Below are 19,612 nucleotides of genomic sequence, written 5' to 3'. Positions count from 1 at the left end.
CCATATTCATTCTGGTAGTGGGGAGTTCTTCATAGAAAGTAAAGGAATGAACGCATCTGATTGTCTCCCCCTTGGCTTGGCCAGACAGGCCGTGGTCTCGGTCTGAGACTAGACAGAGTGTTGCTATGCTGTGTCAGCTGGAAGAGGACAGACTCCCTGAGGCCTACCTGCTCTTTTCCTCCCCATGGCGGAGTGCTCTGCCAGGTGGCGCAGCCTCCGCCTCCGCGCCTCCAGCGACAACAGCTTCCTCTCGTACTGGATCACGTGACACGCGTGGACCACATCCACCTGCAGCTGCACATTACCATTCAGCTTCCTGATGGGGGACGAGAGGAACGGCTTTAATATGATTCCTTAACCACAGATTCCCATTCAGTATGATAAAACTGAGGGATCAGTTCGATTCATACAGCCTGCATTGCAATATTTTCTGCTATAGCATTCAAGTGTTGCTTTATTCCCAATGTCAAATAATACATCAGAATGATTTAAGGAACTGTAATAATATACAGGTACATTAGACATTGCTAAGACAAGTCTGGCTGAATAAGTCCCTGAGAAGATAAATGTATCAGATTATTATTTTCCGAGATATTGTGGTAAGATATGGAAAGTTGGAAGACATGGAAGTGGTCAGATGACACAGATGCTATGCTACGCTACAAGACAGTTTTGCAAGCACAAACTGGAATATGTTCCAGGATTCATCCAATGGCATTTAGGAGTATACCACCTCAGTCACCGGCTTCATCAATAAGTGCATCGACGACGTCATCCCCATAGTACATATCCCAACCAGAAGCCATGGATTACAGGCAATATCTGCACCAAGCTAAAGGCTAGAGCTGCCACTTTCAAGGAGCGGGAAATCCTGCTATGCCCTCAGACAAACGACCAATCAGTCAAAGCATCAATACAGGACTGAAGATTGAATCCTACGACATCAGCTCGGACACTCGTCAGATGTGGTAGGGCTTGCAAACTATTACGGACTACAAAGGAAAATCCAGCCGCGAGCTGCCCAGTGACGCGAGCCTACATGACGAGCTAAATGCCTTTTATTCTTGCTTTGAGGCAAGCAACACTGAAGCATGCATGAGAGCACGAGCTGTTCCGGACGACTGTGTGATCACACTCTCCGTAGCCGATGTGAGCAAGACCTTTAAATAAGTCAACATTCACAAGGCCGCGGGCCAGACGGATTACCAGGACGTGTATTCAGAGCACGGGCTGACCAACTGGCAAGTGTTTCTTCACTGACATTTTCAACCTCTCCCTGACCGAGTCTGTAATACCTACACGTTTTAAGCAGACCACCATAGTCCTTGTGCCCAAGAAATGGAAGGTAACCAGCCACCGCCCCGTAGCACTCATGTCGGTAGCCATGAAGTGCATTGAAAGGCTGGTCATAGCTAACACCATCATCTCAGAAACACTAGACCCACTCCAATTCGTATACCGCCCCAACAGATCCACAGATGACGCAATCTCAATCGCACTCCACAATGCCTTTCCCACCTGGACAAAAGGAACACCTATGTGAGAATGCTGTTCGTTGATACATTTAGCTCAGCGTTCAACACCATAGTGCCCTCAAAGCGCATCACTAAGCTAAGGACCCTGGGACTAAACACATCCCTCTGCAACTGGATCCTGGATTTCCTGACAGGCCGCCCCCAGGTGGTAAGGGTAGGCAACAACACATCTGCCATGCTGATCCTCAACACGGGGGCCCCTCAGGGGTGAGTGCTTAGTCCCCTCTGTACTCCCTGTTCACCCACGACTGCATGGCCAAGCACGACTCCAACACTATCATTACATTTACTGACAAAACAACAATGGTAGGCCTGATCACCGACAACGATAAGACAGCTTATAGGGAGGAGGTCAGAAACCTGGCAGTGTGGTGCCAGGACAACAACCTCCCCTTCAGCGTGCACAAGACAAAGGAGCTGATAGTGGACTACAGGAAAAGGAGGGACGAACACACCCCCATTCACATTGACAGGGCTGCAGTGGAGCAGGTCAAGAGTTTCAAGTTCCTTGGTGTCCACATCACCAACAAACTATCATGGTCCAAACACACCAAGACAGTCGTGAAGAGGGCACGACAATGCCTTTTCTCCCTCAGGAGACTGAAAAGATTTGGCATGGGTCCCCAGATCCTCAAAATGTTCTACAGCTGCACCATCGAGAGCATCCTGACCGGTTGCATCACTGCCTGGTATGGCAAATGCTCAGCATCCGACCGTAAGGCGCTACAGACGGTAGTGCGTACGGCCCAGTAAATCACTGGGGCCAAGCGTCCTGCCATCCAGGACCAATATACTAGCCGGTGTCAAAGACTCCAGTCACCAAAGTCATAGACTGTTCTCTCGGCTACCGCACGGCAAGCGGTACCGGAGCATCAAGTCTAGGTCCAAAAGGCTCCTTAACAGCTTCTAACCCCAAGCCATAAGACTGCTGAACAATTAATCAAATGGCCACCAGGACTATTTACATTGACACCCCCCCCCCCTTTGTTTTTACACTGCTGCTACTCGCTGTTTATTATCTATACAGTCATTATTATTATCTATACCCCCTACCTACATTTACAAATGACCTCGACTAACCTGTACCCCCGCACATTGACTTGGACCGCTGTATATAGCTTCGTTATTGTTATTTTATTGTGTTACTTTTAATTAGATTTTTTAGTTTATTTAGTAAATATTTTCTTAACTCTATTTCTTGAACTGCATTGTTGGTTAAGGGCTCGTAAGTAAGCATTTCACGGTAAGGTACCTGTTGTATTCGGCATATGCGACAAATACCATTTTATTTAATAGTGAGGGAAAATGGCGGCAATAACACCCACCGTGATCTTGACGTCACCACCGCTTTCCCCAATCTGAGGACCAAAGCAAGCAACATGGAAAAATCATAAAGGGCCAGAGGAGATGCCAGCTCCCCAGATAATATTATGCTATAGTGAAACTGAGTAAATGAAATACTGTACAAAAACCTAAAACTCATAAGCACAATATGCATCTGAAGTCTGAACCCATGCAACAGAATAAATAAATGTTGAATTGTGTAACAAAATTCTTTATCGTTTTGTTTATTCTGTAACATTTTCCCTGCTCTATTAACTCTCCCCAGCCCCAAACGCTGTTTGAGGACTAGACTACCAAAGCCACACTGCCACATAGACACTGTGCTCGCTCTGGAAAACTTTACAGTTTACTATTACCATACAGATCTTATTAGCTGTTGTCCTCACCTATTCATCTGAAGACAAAACAAACAGTCAGGGTCCAACCGTTTCCACAAATTGATGGAGAAGCTGTTCCCTTTCCCAACCACGAAGAAAATGCTTACCTTTCATGGAAAAGTCTGTTAGCCAACATGGAGTTCATCGATGTCTTATACTCCAGATAACCACTGAGAAACAGAGACACAGATAATGACAAAATGACAACCATCAACATCACAGGCTGCACTGGGCTTCAGCATCTTCTATCGAATTTGTGGGGAGATGAATGTGTTACAACAGGGATATTGTGATACTCAATGTCATAGGCCGTAGTAATTTCAAGACCACTTCGAAACATACTGTGTAAAAAGCCACAAAATCCCCAGTATTAACAGGCCCATAAAGCTAATCAAGCAGCAAATCCCTCATACAGGAATATGGACTGTAAGCACAAAACTGGATTTCCCCCTAAATAGGGGGTTTAATGCTGTTTCAACTAGAAGTCATCATGGGATTTCAGCCATGTTTGGGGAAAATATAAAAATGTAAAGTGTATAAATACTCTGAGATGTAATGTACAGTAACCAGCCAATTCTCTAATGTGCATCAGCTTCTCACCTTACTCCTAACTGCAGTAGTAATAGATGTATTAAGTAGTAATAGCAGTGGTTAAATGTAGGGAGGCAGCAGTATGGACATCGCTTTTCTTCCCTTATTCTAAAATGTATCTAGACACTTGAATTAGTGTGCAACATTACCCAAAGTGTCTGAACCCCTCTCACCTATACAGTTCCCATGTCTCTGGGGTGGGGAAGATTCGGATGAACCCCCCTCGTCTCTCGTGCTCCTCTCTTATCCTCCTCAGGACTTTCAACTGCCATGGAGAAAAAAAAGAAGAGAAAAAAAAGAGAACCCTTAACAACAATTCTATGTTAGTGATAGATAATATGATAGATCTGCATGAGAGGGAAACTAACTTCAGCTATGTATATTTACCTCCTCAGCAGTCAGGCCCAGGGTGCTGTCCCCCTGTTTACTTCCTGGCTTCTCCTTAGGCCCGTCTGTGTCAGTGTTGTTGGCTGACAGGGGTCTCTGCCGCTGCAGGAGAGGGGAGTGAACACATTGTTATATTGATACTGTACCATCCACGTACTTCCCACATAAATCCACCCTGCTACTGGTTTAATACATAAATCCACCCTGATACTGGTTTAGTAAGTGTAATGAATAGGGTGTTAATGCAAGTTGGCTAGCTCTGTTTAATTCTTTCATTTGCACCTAAGAAATCATCTCACACACTGATAAAACATCTTAAAATGTAACAATCTGCTTATCTTTACATACAGAAAAGCACCAACTATATTGAAAATGTAAAAAAAAAAAAGAATAATCATCCCCTTTCCTCCCTCCCTGGGTTAAATAAATGGCGCATATTCCATCTTGGCTAGCTGGCATTCCTGACTCCCTCTTACTCGGCATGCATTACCAGGGCTGATTGACGACTGGAGCGCAGGTTTGAACCCGGTCAGACAGCAGGGGCATAACCCCACAGGATCACATACAGCATTTGTCATCTAAATAGTGGGGGGAGATTACTTTTAATTTGTCTGACTGGTTGGGGGAAATATTAAATAACCTCAAATGTTGCTCCTAATCACTGTATAGGGGAAAAGGACAGGTTGTCCCTAGAAGCCCAGGATTGTGTAACTGCCTATCTAACAGGACTGCTTTAGTGGCAAGATTGTTTTGCTGTGTCTGTAACCGGCAGAGGGGTTGAGGCATTGCACACTTGTACTAATGTGATGGATTCTAAGAGCTGCATTGTGGTGCTTATAAATCATAGTCTTGCCCAGACCAATCTACTAAAGACTATTCGATTTAAAGCACCACTTTAAGACCTTGATGCATAAATCGATAGAGTGTACTTTTTGGAAGGCGCAAGTAGGGAAAATAGCAGAATAGTTTGGACTCAAAAAGAGAGTCTAAAAAGTAAAAGTGGTTGAAAAAGTATCTTTCTTACCAGTTAAATGTAAAGACGTCACGGTGGTGAGGGAGAGGGAAAAGGTGCAGCAGGTTAATGTGGTTGGGTTAGATTATATGAGAAGGCAGGACAACTTACCACTCTGGAGGGTGCAATGGCTGACTGAGCAGATAAAGGACGCTAAGAGAGGCAATGGAGTGTAAGTGACAGTGAGATGAACATCAGCCGTTAACTACACCTCACTGTAAACATACACACATGCAAAGACGCACACTTAGACAAGCACATCGAAAGACACACAAACAGACACATGCATAGAGTACACATATGAACAAACTTCCAGCCTTCTTACTGTAGGGAAACTCTATCTGTGCTCATTGCACGATAGCTATAAGGTGGAGTAGAAAAATGTCTGATTTGATGTCCCACCAGCAGATCCCAGCCCAGACCGGGTGCAGTAGTTGACTGCACGGAGCCAAGTGTATTAGCTGCTGTGGCATCATTAAGCAAAAGGGCCTAGTGAGAGGATTAGTCACTTGATAAAAAATGATAAATTATAATCCACGGAGCGCTGCACTCGCAGTGCTGATGATGTCACCCCAACACTGCAATTACATTAACAGTTGTTTTTCATGAGAATGATTTTCCATGGGGGCAAAAAGGGCTCAGCTCTAACAGCAAAACAAGTACAGTACAGCACAGTAAGAGACATGATGAGATGCTGAGAAAGACGTTCCATGAAGTTAAGTTACAATTGAAGTTGGAAGTTTAAAAACACTTAGGTTGGAGAATTTAACACTCGTTTTTCAACCACTCCACTAATTTCTTGTTAACAACTATAGTTTTGGCAAGTCGGTTAGGATGTCTACTTTGTGCATGACAAGTACATTTTCCAACAATTATTTAAAGACAGATTATTTCACTGTATCACAATTCCAGTGGGTCACAAGTTTACGTACACTAAGTTGACTGTGCCTTTAAACAGCTTGGAAAATTCCCAAAAATGATGTCATGGCTATAGAAGCTTCTGATTAATTGGCTAACTGACATAATTTGAGTCAATTGGAGATGTACCTGTGGATGTATTTCAAACTCAGTGCCTCTTTGCTTCACATCATGGGAAAATCTAAAGAAATCATCCAAGACATCAGGAAAGAAAATTGTAGACCTCCACAAGTCTGGTTCATCCTTGGGAGCAAATTCCAAATGCCTGAAGGTACCAAGTTCATCTGTACAAACAGTAGTACACAAGTATAAACACCACGGGAACACGCAGCCGTCATACCGCTCATGAAGGAGACGCATTCTGTCTCCTAGAGATGAACATACTTTGGTGCGAAAAGTGCAAATCAATCCCAGAACAGCAGCAAAGGACATTGTGAAGATGCTGGAGAAAACAGGTACAAAAGTATCTAGATCCACAGTAAAACAAGTCCTATATCGACATAACCTGAAAGGCCACTCAGCAAGGAAGAAGCCACTGCTCCAAAACCGCCATAAAAAAGCCAGACTACGGTTTGCAACTGCACATTGTGACAAAGATGATACTTTTTGGAAAAATGTCCTCTGGTCTGATGAAACAAAAATAGAACTGTTTGGCCACAATGACCATCGTTATGTTTGGAGGAAAAAGCCCAAAGAACACCATCCCAACCGTGAAGCACGGGGGTGGCAGCATCATGTTGTGGGGGTGCTTTGCTGCAGGAGGGACTGATGCACTTCACAAAATAGATGGCATCATGAGGGAGGAAAATTATCTGGATATATTGACATCAGTCAGGAAGTTAAAGCTTGGTTGCAAATGGGTCTTCCAAATGGACAACGACCCCAAGCATACTTCCAAAGTTGTGGCAAAATAGCTTAAGAACAACAACGTCAAGGTATTGGAGTGGCCATCATAAAGCCCTAACATCAATCCTACAGACAATTTGTGGGCTGAACTGAAAAAGTGTGTGCAAGCAAGGAGGCCTACAAACCTGACTCAGTTACACCAGCTCTGTCAGGAGGAATGGGCCAAAATTCACCCAACTTATTGTGGGAAGCTTGTGGAAGGCTACCCGAAACGTTTGACCCAAGTTAAACAATTTAAAGGCAATGCTACCAAATACGAATTGAATGTATGTAAACTTCTGACCCACTGGGAATATGATCAAAGAAATAAAATAAATCACTCTTATTATTCTGACATTTCACATTCTTAAAATAAAGTGGTGATCCTAACTGACCCAAGGCAGAGACTTTTTACTAGGATTAAATGTCAGGAATTGTGAAAAACTGTATTTGGCTAAGGTGTATGTAAACTTCCGACTTCAACTGTATATGGCATGGAAAGACGGTTCCTTCAGATGTCTAAACTAAATCACTTTTTTGTGAAACAATTAGAAGGGTGGTGTCCCATACCTGTGCTTTGTGGGCTGGGTACTTCAGGCCCGGGTCCAGAGCCACCCGTTCAGAGCGGGGTTGTCGTAGCAGGGGGTCCTGACAAACAAAACCTGCAGGGACATGACACTACAATGAGTAAATGACAGAGGCCAAATATTCTAGAGAGCATGTGTTATCTATAGCAGTAAAGCCACATGAATAAAAGATCAATCTGACACTACCATTTGTGACATCAATACGGCAGCTGTAGTCCTAATCTTTATCCACAGTTCTTCTCACACCGACTCCCAATAATTGACATATGCTCTCTCTAAAACTCACTATGAGCTAACTGATCCAAAAAGTGAAGACAGAAAAACTACTTTATACTTTCCCTTCATACTTTCTCATACAGAGTGATAGGAAAACTTATTTTGGATCAAATCGACAGCTCAGGTCCTGAGGTTATTTGTACTGCCTCATCCAAGCCGTCAGGTAAGAATCGGGCTCTTGCCACGTTCTTGTCTAAATGCAGCAAAATATTACAAGCACGGCTGACGCGTTACTGACAGCTACACACAAGGGGAAAATGAATGCTAATGGCATGCTGTCATTATTTACAGAGCTGGTATGCAGCCCAAGTGTTATCTGCCAAAAGCGCCGGGGTTTGTTTGGTGAATAATAGATGGGGTATGTTTTACATGTCACTGCTCATTTTCCCCAGGCCTGCACTCATGCATCAGTCCAAAGATAACTGGATATTTATGATTCCCTCCTCTCACTTAATGAGCGGGAGGGAGTGGAGGGAGATCCAGCCGCAAGCTGGCCCTGGTACAGACATACACATCACAGTCCCTCACACAGCGCCATTAGATATGGCCTCCAGGCTCTGGGGCTCAGTGTCATTTTATATCGTCAACGGATCATGACAGGGAAGTACAAACAAATGATGACAAAAGTACTGATATGAACATACAGGGAGATTAAATGTAACCTTTATTTAACTAGGCAAGTCTGTTAAGAACAAATTCTTATTTACAATGACGGTATACCTGTCACGTCCTGACCATATACTTAGGTATTTTTGTATTATATTTGGTCAGGACGTGGCAGAGTTATGTTTGGTTATGGTATAGTGGGGTTGTGAGTATTGGGTTAGGTTCTAGGTTAGGTTTTCTATGTGTAGGTGTATATCTATGTTTGGTTAATTGGGGTTGGGACTCTCAGTTGAAGGCAGGTGTTGTCTATCTGCCTTTGATTGAGAGTCCCATATAGTGGGGTGTGTTTGTGTTTGGTATTTGTGGGTAATTGTATCTTTTGCATTGCTGTCTGTTCAGCCTGTGAAACTGTCATCTGTCGTGTTTATTGTTTTTTTCGTGTACATCATATTTAAATAAAATGATGTGGAGCACGCAACCCGCTGCGTATTGGTCTGACAGTGATTTCGAGATATCTTCAGATGAAGGTGAAGAGCGTGACAGAATTACCCACCAACAACGGACCAAGCAGCAGAGGAAGGAGCAGCACAAGGAGAGGCACCAGGAGAAAAGCTATCTGGAGTCATGGTCTTGGGAGGAAATCCTGGATGGGAAAGGACCATGGGCTCAAGCTGGGGAGTATCGCCGCCCGCAGTGGGAGATCGAGGCGGCGAGAGCTGAGAGGCGCTGGTACGAGGCAAGGGAGCTCAACGGACACAGGAGGCAGCCCCACAATTTTTTTGGGGGGGGGCACACGGGGAGATTGGCAGAGTCAGGTGGTAGACCTAAGCCAACTCCCCGTGCTTACCGGAAGCAGCGTGGTACTGGTAGGACACCGTGTTATGCTGTGGAGCGCACGGTGTCCCCAGTGCGCGTTCAAAGCCCGGTGCGCTACATACCAGCCCCCCGCAAGTGCCATGCGAGTGCAGGCATCGAGCCAGGGCGGATGGTGCCAGCTCAGTGCGTCTGGTCTCCAGTGCGCCTCCTCGGTCCAGGTTATCCTGCGCCGGCGTTGCGCACTGTGTCTCCAGAGCGCTGGGAGGGTCCAGTTCGCCCAATGCCTGCTCTCCGCCTGTGCCGGGCCAAAGTGGGCTTTCAGCCTGGAGTGTGGGTAAAGAGTGTCCGTACCAGAACTCCAGTGCTCCCCCACAGCCCGGTTTATCCTGTGCCTCCTCCTCGGACCAGGCCTCCAGTGGGTCTCCCCATCCTGGTCCATCCTGTGCCACCTCCCAGGACTAGGCCTCCAGTGGGTCTCCCCATCCTGGTCCGTCCTGTGCCACCTCCCAGGACTAGGCCTCCAGTGGGTCTCAACTGTCCTGAACTGCCAGAGTGGCCAGGGACGCCCGCCAGCCCGGTGAGTCCTGTGCCTACGCCTAGGGCCAGGCCTCTGTCATGTCTCCCCAGCCTGGTGAGTCCTGTGCCTGTGCCCAGGGCCAGGCATCCATCATGTCTCCCCAGCCTGGTGAATCCTGGGTCAGGGCCGTTGGAGTATCCGACCCCGGTGTACGGCCCAGAGGATCCGACACCGGGGTGCGACCCAGAGGATCCGACACCGGGGTGCGACCCAGAGGATCCGACACCGGGGTGCGACCCAGAGGATCCGACACCGGGGTGCGACCCAGAGGATCCGACACCGGGGTGCGACCCAGAGGATCCGACACCGGGGTGCGGACCAGAGTATCCGACAACAGCTTGCGACCCGGGACTGAGGGGAGCTGCCTGTGACCCAGAACCGGGTGAGTCTGGTCACAATTCTAAAGTAAAGTTGATTAACTATGACTGTGATGATTCTGCCTACAACCCAGAACCGAAGGAGGCTGCTTACAGCCTGGGACCGAAGGAGTCGGCCCACGAACCAGAACCAAAGAAGTCTGCCTACTGTCCTAAGCCCAACAGGTCGGTCTACGGTCTGTTGGACAGTAGGCCAGAACCGGAGCCACCTCCAATATAGGTGGGTTGGGGAGGGGGGGTGTAGTACTGTGCCATCGTTGACGGCAGCCACCCTCCCTTCCCTCCCTTTAGTTAGGGGGTTAATTGTGTGTTTTTTTGTGTGTTTTTTTTTTTTCTGTTGGTTTGGTGCATTCAGTGTATGCACCTTTAGGGGGGGGTAATGTCACGTCCTGACCATATACTTAGGTATTTTTGTATTATATTTGGTCAGGACGTGGCAGAGTTATGTTTGGTTATGGTATAGTGGGGTTGTGAGTATTGGGTTAGGTTCTAGGTTAGGTTTTCTATGTGTAGGTGTATATCTATGTTTGGTTAATTGGGGTTGGGACTCTCAGTTGAAGGCAGGTGTTGTCTATCTGCCTTTGATTGAGAGTCCCATATAGTGGGGTGTGTTTGTGTTTGGTATTTGTGGGTAATTGTATCTTTTGCATTGCTGTCTGTTCAGCCTGTGAAACTGTCATCTGTCGTGTTTATTGTTTTTTTCGTGTACATCATATTTAAATAAAATGATGTGGAGCACGCAACCCGCTGCGTATTGGTCTGACAGTGATTTCGAGATATCTTCAGATGAAGGTGAAGAGCGTGACAATACCAGGGAACAGTGGATTAACTGCCTTGTTCAGAGGCAAAACGACAGATTTTTACCTTCTCAGCTTGGGGATTCGATCCAGAAACCTTTCAGTTACTGGCCCAATGCTCTAACCACTAGGCTACCTGCCACCCCAAATGAGCTGTACTTGTAGTACAAGTGTCATTGTCAATGCTCAACTTGCTTTGGAAAAAATTGGCTGAGATTGAAAGTGTAATAAGAATATTTATTTCAGATGTGGACTTGAATTTCTATCAAATATTCTCCACAGCGCCAACCTAGCTACCTGAGAATGCATTAATTGTGAAGGAAGGTGACATAATAAAGACATGTTATTCTCTGCATTAAGAGTCTGTTGCATAAACAGTGTTAATCTGCACCTAGGGCTAACCAATTTTTTGTTTGCAAGCTAAGGATTTATTTGGCTTAATAATGTGAGATCGCATTTCTCAAGAGAGCTTAATGACTCCAAAACAACCAAGTCATCTGTTGACAATTTCCCCTGCCAGTCATTGAATGTCAATTACAATGATGCCTGTGGTTTCTCCACAATTCTGAGGCCCCATTATGGAGCAATCCTACTAGGCATATTCTCTAATATACAACGTTAAACTAAGTGTGGGGCAAAAGTTAAAGTGTAAAACAATGCCTGACTATCTCCACAGGCTGAAACCAAGCGTCAGGCAGCAGAATGGCCAATTAGTGGCTTTCTTCCTTCGCAGTGAGGATTTGCTGAAGAAAGCCCTAATAACAAGAGACACCGGGCTGAAAAATAAACGTAGTGGAACCTGCTGCAGGCTAAATGCTGAGGATGGCAGGAGCCAGGGCCAACAAAGTTTCCATCTACGCTGGCACTCCCCAGCTAGGCCGCAGCCCAGTTCACAGGTAAAGAGAGGCCTTGGAGGAGACATGGAAACGGGTGTTAAAGGCATGAGCAAAGTGATCACAAAAGGGCAACTCATTAAGCAGCCTGCCCATGACATGTCCTAAATGAAGTGTTGAGAATCGGGCCTGTTCTGAACTGACTTACTATGCAAAGCTATTGAGATGGCTTGAAAACATTTTGTGTGCATGATTAGACAGATGCCTGCCTGAGAAAAGGTCCTTACAATTCATTATATTGTCAAAATGGAAATAGGTATCTTAGCAAGAGTGGTTATAATGAGATAAAGAGCCTGCATGGCAATTTGTGGATTCCTAAAAACTGGACCTTTCTGACAAACTAGGCTTTAAAACAAGAAAGTATATAGAGGTTATGGTTTAAAATAAACAGGTGGGTAGGGTTGGGTGGTACACCATATATGCGGTATCCTGGGGTATTTCAAAATACCATCAGTATGACTTTCCAATAAGGTCAATACCCAATATTACATTTTTTAATACACATTTGAATATTAGTACTTTTTAAATAAATACCTGCAGTCAACTTGTGCACTAGGTAATAGATAAAGCAGATCGCGTTCATCATTTTGCTTGTTAGACTATTTTGTTTGCCAGCTATATACACACACCTTATAATGATTAAGTTAACTCTATAGGATTTGCCAAATGTTATTCTCTCAAGCTGGGTTTTACTATCTTGCTAATGTTAGCTAAGTGGCTAAAGTTAGCTTGCAAGATCAAGCTTCTTGATAACAGGAGCAGAGACAATCCCCTCCTGGATTAAGATCCCTGCTGTCTAATGTTTGTTTTGTTTGTGCTGCAAACTGCATTTTGATATGTACTGAACAAATATAAAACGCAACATGTCAAGTGTTGGTCCCATGTTTCATGAGCTGAAATAAAAGATCCCAGAAATGTTACATATTCAAAAAGCTTATTTCTCTAAAATGTTGGGCACAAATCCCTGTTAGTGAACATTTCTCCTTTGCCATCATAATCCATCCACCTGACAAGTGTGGTATATCAAGAAGCTGATTAAACAGCATGATCATTACACAGGTGCACCTTGTGCAGTGGACAATAAAAGGCCACTCTAAAATGTGCAGTTTTGTCACAACACGATGCCACAGATGTCTCAAGTTGAGGGAGTGTGCAATTGACATGCAGACTGCAGGAATGTCCACCAGAGCAGTTGCCAGATAATTTCTCTGCCATATGCTGCATCCAATGTCCTTTTAGAGAATTTGGCAGTACGGCCAACTGGCCTCATAATCGCAGACCACGTGTATGGCGTCGTGCGGGCGAGCGGTTTGCTGATGTCAATGTTGTGAACATGGTGGCGGTGGGGTTATGGTATGGCCAGTCATAAGCTACAGACAAAGAACACAATCGCATTTTATTGATGGTAATTTGAATGCACATAAATACCGTGACAAAATACAATTTATTTTAAGGTATCTGTGTCCAGATGCATATCTGTATTCCCTGTCATGTGAAATCCATAGATTAGGGCCTAATGAAATTTACTGTATTTAAATTGACTGATTTCCTCATATGAACTTTAACTCAGTAAAATCTTTGAAATTGTTGCATGCTGCGTTTATATTTTTGTTCAGTATACTTACATAACTTTATGATCTGGGTTATCAGTCTTAGTAGTAAATGTTCGCATTTGCGCGTTAGCATTTACCTAGCATCCACTATGAGGATTCCATAGTACTAGTTAGCATTCTGGTAAGTAACTTTTTTTAAAAGGGGGTTTTACATTTGATAAAAATATATATAGCACCCCTTGTGTGCACTACTGGTAATTCCGTATATCCCCAGGATGACACAGGCACGGTATGAAAGTATGGACATCTGGATACCGTCCAACCCTACAGGTGGGTATGTAATAAACAGAAACATTTTGGCCTAGAGCATTCATTCAGGTGTAGTCGCAAGCCCAAACCCTTGGCATTCCCCCCTCCCCAAAACCCATGCATTAACACTTTTTTTTATGTGCAAAGAGAGAAGGAGAAAGAGACTCACCCACAATAGAAAACATGTCTGATATCATGCTGGCCTTTATCTTCAGATCCAGAGGAGCGTCGCTGGAATGAAAGATTCAAATCATATAAAAATTAACAAAAGACATTAGAAAGACATCAAAGTCCATACAATAAAATAACACAATATGCCCTCTCACAAACAAGTGCAATCCCAAAGTTGTAGAGGACACAAACGTCTCAATCACAGTCAACTCACAGAATTTACTGGGCTGGAAAGAACTGCTCAGATGTATTTCAAGAGGATGAGGACATAAAAGCTTACATTTAGCCACTGGGTATTTATCAACAAATGAAGTGTAAATCCTCAAACATGCCATTTCATTATGTGTTATATTAACATGTCTATTACTAGAGCTCACCAGAGGATGTTTAAGGGTTTATGGGAGGAAAACAGAAGTGTGTTTCATCTCAAAGAAGGACAAGAAGAACACTTGTTTGAGTTACCCTAAAGTCCCTTCAGCAATTTACACAGGTTTTTTTTCAGAGCAGAGTAATGCTCTCAGAATGATGTTCAGAGAGCAACTGCTGTAAGGTCAAAGATCTGGCATAAGTATGTATTTGTTCCTGTGAACCGTGAGATGACATGCAGTCAGTCACAGTCACTCACCAGGCCAGGGAGGGAGAGAGGTTGACCTCCAGGAGCCATGGTTTGAGATTGGAGTCGATGAGCACATCAAAGCCATACAGTTCTGTAGATAAATACACACACATGAATAATGGAGTTACCAGAGGACATGGGAGGTCAGCAGAGTCTGTCTATTCTGGCTTCCGCTGACCCCATTTGTGATAACTAGGAATCTTTTCCCAACCACATATTAGGCTAAGTAATAGGCTAGGGCCTAGCGTTTTTCCTGGTCAGGTCACGTGGTGAGGAAAACCTTCTGATCCTAGTAATGGAAGAGCCTGTTGTCTTATAAACAATAATAAGCCACAATATAACACAGAAGACTTCAAGCGTCTTATCTTGGTTCCCACAAACTGGCAGTTGACAACATGGCTGGTGTTCAGGCTACTGATTATATGGATATTAAATATCCAATCACTCAGAGAGAGAAACTACATCAAACGACTGCTGCTACTGAGGATTGGCTGGCTGCATTACATTAGCTAAGTATATTCACATTTCAGCTCCACTGAGCTGCTTTCATAAGAGCTGAGATGAGAACAGAGCATGTGAGCGGAGTAGAGCAGTTGGAAATCCCGCTCATCGAGCGGTTCTCCGCTCCGGTGCTTCATGTCCTTTCCAACCACTCCTCTAAAAGGAAAAAAACAACAACGCTACTCCAAATTCGCTCCATTCGTTAAAATCAATTTAACCAACACCCATCTATTTTTGTGACCACCATTTGGTTTTGAAGTATTAAAACCAAACCATATGATTTGAAAGAAAAGTATTTCAATAAACATGAAAATGTGAATGTAAGAAGCGCACATAATTTCAAATAGGCTACATGTCATATTAAACAGCATATAAACACTCTAAATACGTCAGGAGCCAGACAGGGAGCCTAAGAAGGAACGAAAATGAATTACCTAGGCTATATTATTTCAATTATTTGAAGCCTATAAAGAAATACACTGAAGCATGTGCGAGTGCGACACAATAGGCTGTTAGGGACATATAGCACTCAGCATTTAAACATTTCATTATAGTCTATAAATTGCGCATCATCAAATCCGCTTTCAAATGAAATAATTTGTCGTCACACGCTTACTTACAGGTCCTGTCCAACAATGCAAAATTAAAGATCAATTTAATAAAAATAAAAAATTGTGACAGTGAATAACGAATAAAACTAACATGGCTATACAGTGCATTCGGAAAGCATTCAGACCCCTTGACATTTTCCACATTTTGTTACGTTACAACCTTACTATAAATGAATTAAATAAATGTTTTTCCTCATCCACACACACAAAGTGAAAACTGGTTGAGAAATTTTGGCACATTTACTACAAATAAAAAAACAGAAATACCTTATTTACATAAATATACAGACCCTTTGCTATGAGACTGTTTTTCAGTGGCAGGGACTGGGAGACTAGTCAGGATCAAGGGAAGGATGAACGGAGCAAAGTACAGAGAGATCCTTGATGAAAACCTGCTCCAGAGCACTCAGGACCTCAGACTGGGGTGAAGGTTCACCTTCCATCAGGACAATGACCCTAAGCACACAGCCAAGACAACGAAGGAGTAGCTTCGGGACAAGTCTCTGAATGTCCTTGAGTGGCCCAGCCAGAGCCCAGACTTGAACCCGATCGAACATCTCTAGAGAGACCTGAAAATAGCTGTGCAGCGACGCTCCCCATCCAACCTGACAGTGCTCGAGAGGATCTGCAGAGAATGGGAGAAACGCCCCAAATACAGGTGTGCCAAGCTTGCAGCGTCATACCCAAGAAGAGTCGAGGCTGTAATCGCTGCCAAAGGTGCTTCAACAAAGTACTGAGTAAAGGATCTGAATATTTATGTAAATGTGATTTATTTTTATTTTTATTAATTTGCAAAAATAAAACCGTTTTTGAGTGGTCATTATGGGGTATTGTCTGTAGATTGAGGGGGGAAAATGATTTAATCAATTTTAGAAGGCTGTAATGTAACAAAATGTGGAACGTAACATAGCTATATAAAGGGAGTAGAAAATAACATGGCTATATAAAAAGGGAGTACCAGTACCAAGTCGATGTATATGGGTACAAGCTATGTACTGTACATATACAGTACCAGTCAAAAGTTTAGACACCTACTCATTCAAGGGTTATTGTTTATTTGTACTATTTTCTACATTGCTGAATAATAGTGAAGACATCAACACTATGAAATAACACATATGGAATCAGGTAGTAACCCCAATTTTTTTTAAACAAATCTAAATATATTTTAGATTCTTAGAGTCACCCTTTGCCTTGATGACAGCATTGCACACTCTAGACATTCTCTCAACCAGCTTCATGAGAAATGCTTTTCCAACAGTCTTGAAGGAGTTCCCACATATGCTGCTTTTCCTTCACTCTGTGGTCCAAACCATCTCAATTGGGTTGAGGTTGGGTGATTGTGGAAGCCAGGTCATCTGATGCAGCACTCCACCACGCTCATTGTGTAAGGGCTATTTGACCAGCCTGGAGGTGTGTTGGGTCATTGTCCTGTTGAACAACAATTCATAATCCCACTAAGCGCAAACCAGATGGGATGGCGTATCACTGAAGAATGCTGAGGTAGCCATGCTGGTTAAGTATGCCTTGAATTATAAATAAATCAAAGACAGTGTCACCAGCAAAACACCCCCACACCTCCTACTCCATGCTTCACGGTGGAAACCACACATGCGGAGATCATCCGTTCACCTAGTCTGCATCTCACAAAGACACGGCGGTTGGAACCAAAAATCACAAAATTGGACTCCAGATGTCCACTGGTCTAATATTCATTACTCATGTTTCTTGGCCCAAGCAAGTCTCTTCTTTATTTTGGTGTCGTTTAGTAGTGGTTTCTTTGCAGTAATTTGACCATGAAGGCCTGATTTACGCAGTCTCCTCTGAACAGTTGATGTTGAGATGTCCGGAATGACTGACCTTCATGTCTTAAAGTAATGATGGACTGTCGTTTCTCTTTGCTTAATTCAGCTGTTCTTGCCATAATATGGACTTTTACCAGATGGGGTGGTATACAGAAGAAGGCCCTACTGTACCTTGTCACAACACAACTGATTGGCTCAAATGCAATAAGGAAAGAAATTCCACAAATGAGCTGTTTTGACTGGTAGTATAGGTAGAGGTAAAGTGACTAGCAGGAGCGTATGTGTGTGGCGTCAGTTTGCATGTTTGTGCGTGTGGGCGTATGTGTCTGTGTGTGTTGGGGTGTCAGTGGAAGTACACTGCATATACAAAACATTACAATGACAGCTTTCACCTGGTCAGTCTATGATCACTTATGAATGTCACTTGTTAAATCCACTTGAAATCAGTGTAGATGAAGGGGAGGAGACAGGTTAAAGAAGGATTTTTAAGCCTTGAGACAATTGAAACATGGATTGTGTGTGTGTGTGTGTGTGTGTGTGCATGCACGCACGTACTTGTGCCATTCAGAGAGTGAATAGGCAAGACAAAAGATTTAAGTGCCTTTGTACAGGGTATGGTAGTAGGTGCCAGGAGCACCGGTTTGTGTAAAGAACTGCAATGCTGCTGGGTTTTTCACACTAAACGGTTTCCTGTGGGTATCAAGAGTTGTCCACCACGCAAAGGACATCCAGCCAAATTGACAAAATTGTGGGAAGCATTGGAGGCAATATGGGCCAGCATCCCTGCGGAACACTTTCGACACCTTGTACTTTCGACATCAGTGATGTACTGGGCCGTATGCACTACCCTCTGTAGCGCCTTGAGGTTGGATGCCAAGCAGTTGATATACCAAGCGGTGATGCAGCCAGGCAAGATTCTCGATGGTGCAGCTGTAGAACTTTGAGGATCTGAGGACCGATGCCAAATCTTTTCAGCCTCATGAGGGGGAAGAGGCGTTGTCGTGCCCTCTTCACGACCGTGTTGGTGTTTGGACCATGATAAATCCTTAGTGATATGGACACCGAGGACCTTGAAGCTCTCGACCTGCTCCACTACAGCACCGTCGATGTGAATGGGGGCATGCTCGGCCCTCCGTTTCCTGTAGTCCACGATCAGCTCCATTGTCTTACTGAAGATGAGAGAAAGGTTGTTGTCTTGGCACCACACTGCCAGGTCTTTGACCTCCTCGGTGATCAGGTTTACCACCGTTGTGTCATCAGCAAACTTAATGGTGGTGTTGGAGTCGTGCGCAGTCGTGGGTGAACAGGGAGTACAGGAGGGGACTAAGCACGCACACCTGGGGGGCCCCTGTGTTGAGGGTCAGTGTGGCGGATGTGTTGTTGCATACCCTCAACACCTTGGGGCAGCCCGTCAGGAAGTCCAGGAACAAGTTGCAGAGGGAGGTATTCGTTCCCAAGGACCTTAGCTTAGTAATGAGCTGAGGGCTCGATGGTGTTGAACACTGAGATGTAGTCAATGAACAGCATTCTAACGTAGGTGTTCATTTTGTCCAAACAGGAAAGGGCAGTGTGGAGTGGAATATAATTTGCATCATCTGTGGATCTGTTGGGGCGGTATGCAAACTGGAGTGGGTCCAGGGTGTCTGGGATGATGGTCTTGATGTGAGCCGTGACTTTCAATGTATTTCATGGCTACAGATGTGAGTACTATAGTCATTTAGACAGGTTACCTTGGTGTTCGTGGGCACAGGGACAATGGAGGTCTGCATGAAACATGTAGGTTTTACAGACTGGGTCAGGGAGAGGTTGAAAATGTCAGTGAAGACACTTGCCAGCTGTTCAGTGCATGCTCCAAGTATGCATCCTGATAACCTATTTAAAAGGTGTTACTCACATTGGCTACAGAGAGCGTAGTAACACAGTTGTCCGGAACAGCTCATGCTCTCACGCGTGATTCAGTGTTGCTTGCCTCGAAGCGCGCATAGAAGAAATTTAGCTCGTCTGGTAGGCTCGTGTCATTGGGCAGCTCTCGGCTGTGCTTCCCTTTGTAGTCTGTAATAGTTTGCAA

General features: G+C 44.3%; 1 protein-coding gene across 7 annotated transcripts in view; it reads right to left on the bottom strand.

Annotated features, from left to right (window-relative positions):
- ttll5 (tubulin tyrosine ligase-like family, member 5) overlaps positions 1-19,612 on the bottom strand; it is a 100,797-nt gene that overhangs the window by 63,497 nt on the left and 17,688 nt on the right. For 4 of the 7 annotated variants that reach the window (XM_029730227.1, XM_029730223.1, XM_029730225.1 and 1 more), the window contains exons 13-21: positions 14,637-14,718; positions 14,010-14,071; positions 7,620-7,711; positions 5,358-5,399; positions 4,235-4,336; positions 4,021-4,112; positions 3,364-3,426; positions 2,861-2,893; positions 168-316 (exon numbers count right to left, since the gene is read on the bottom strand). In XM_029730227.1, the coding sequence (XP_029586087.1) occupies positions 168-316; positions 2,861-2,893; positions 3,364-3,426; positions 4,021-4,112; positions 4,235-4,336; positions 5,358-5,399; positions 7,620-7,711; positions 14,010-14,071; positions 14,637-14,718 (717 nt within the window). The remainder of the gene's footprint in view (positions 1-167; positions 317-2,860; positions 2,894-3,363; positions 3,427-4,020; positions 4,113-4,234; positions 4,337-5,357; positions 5,400-7,619; positions 7,712-14,009; positions 14,072-14,636; positions 14,719-19,612) is intronic. The other 3 variants (XM_029730226.1, XM_029730228.1, XM_029730229.1) reach the window with 3 other exon arrangements.

Source organism: Salmo trutta, chromosome 33, assembly GCF_901001165.1.
Source record: "Salmo trutta chromosome 33, fSalTru1.1, whole genome shotgun sequence".
Taxonomy (NCBI): Eukaryota; Metazoa; Chordata; class Actinopteri; order Salmoniformes; family Salmonidae; genus Salmo; species Salmo trutta.
Note: the sequence above shows the minus strand (reverse complement) of the source record. Positions and strands in the feature narration are given on the sequence as shown.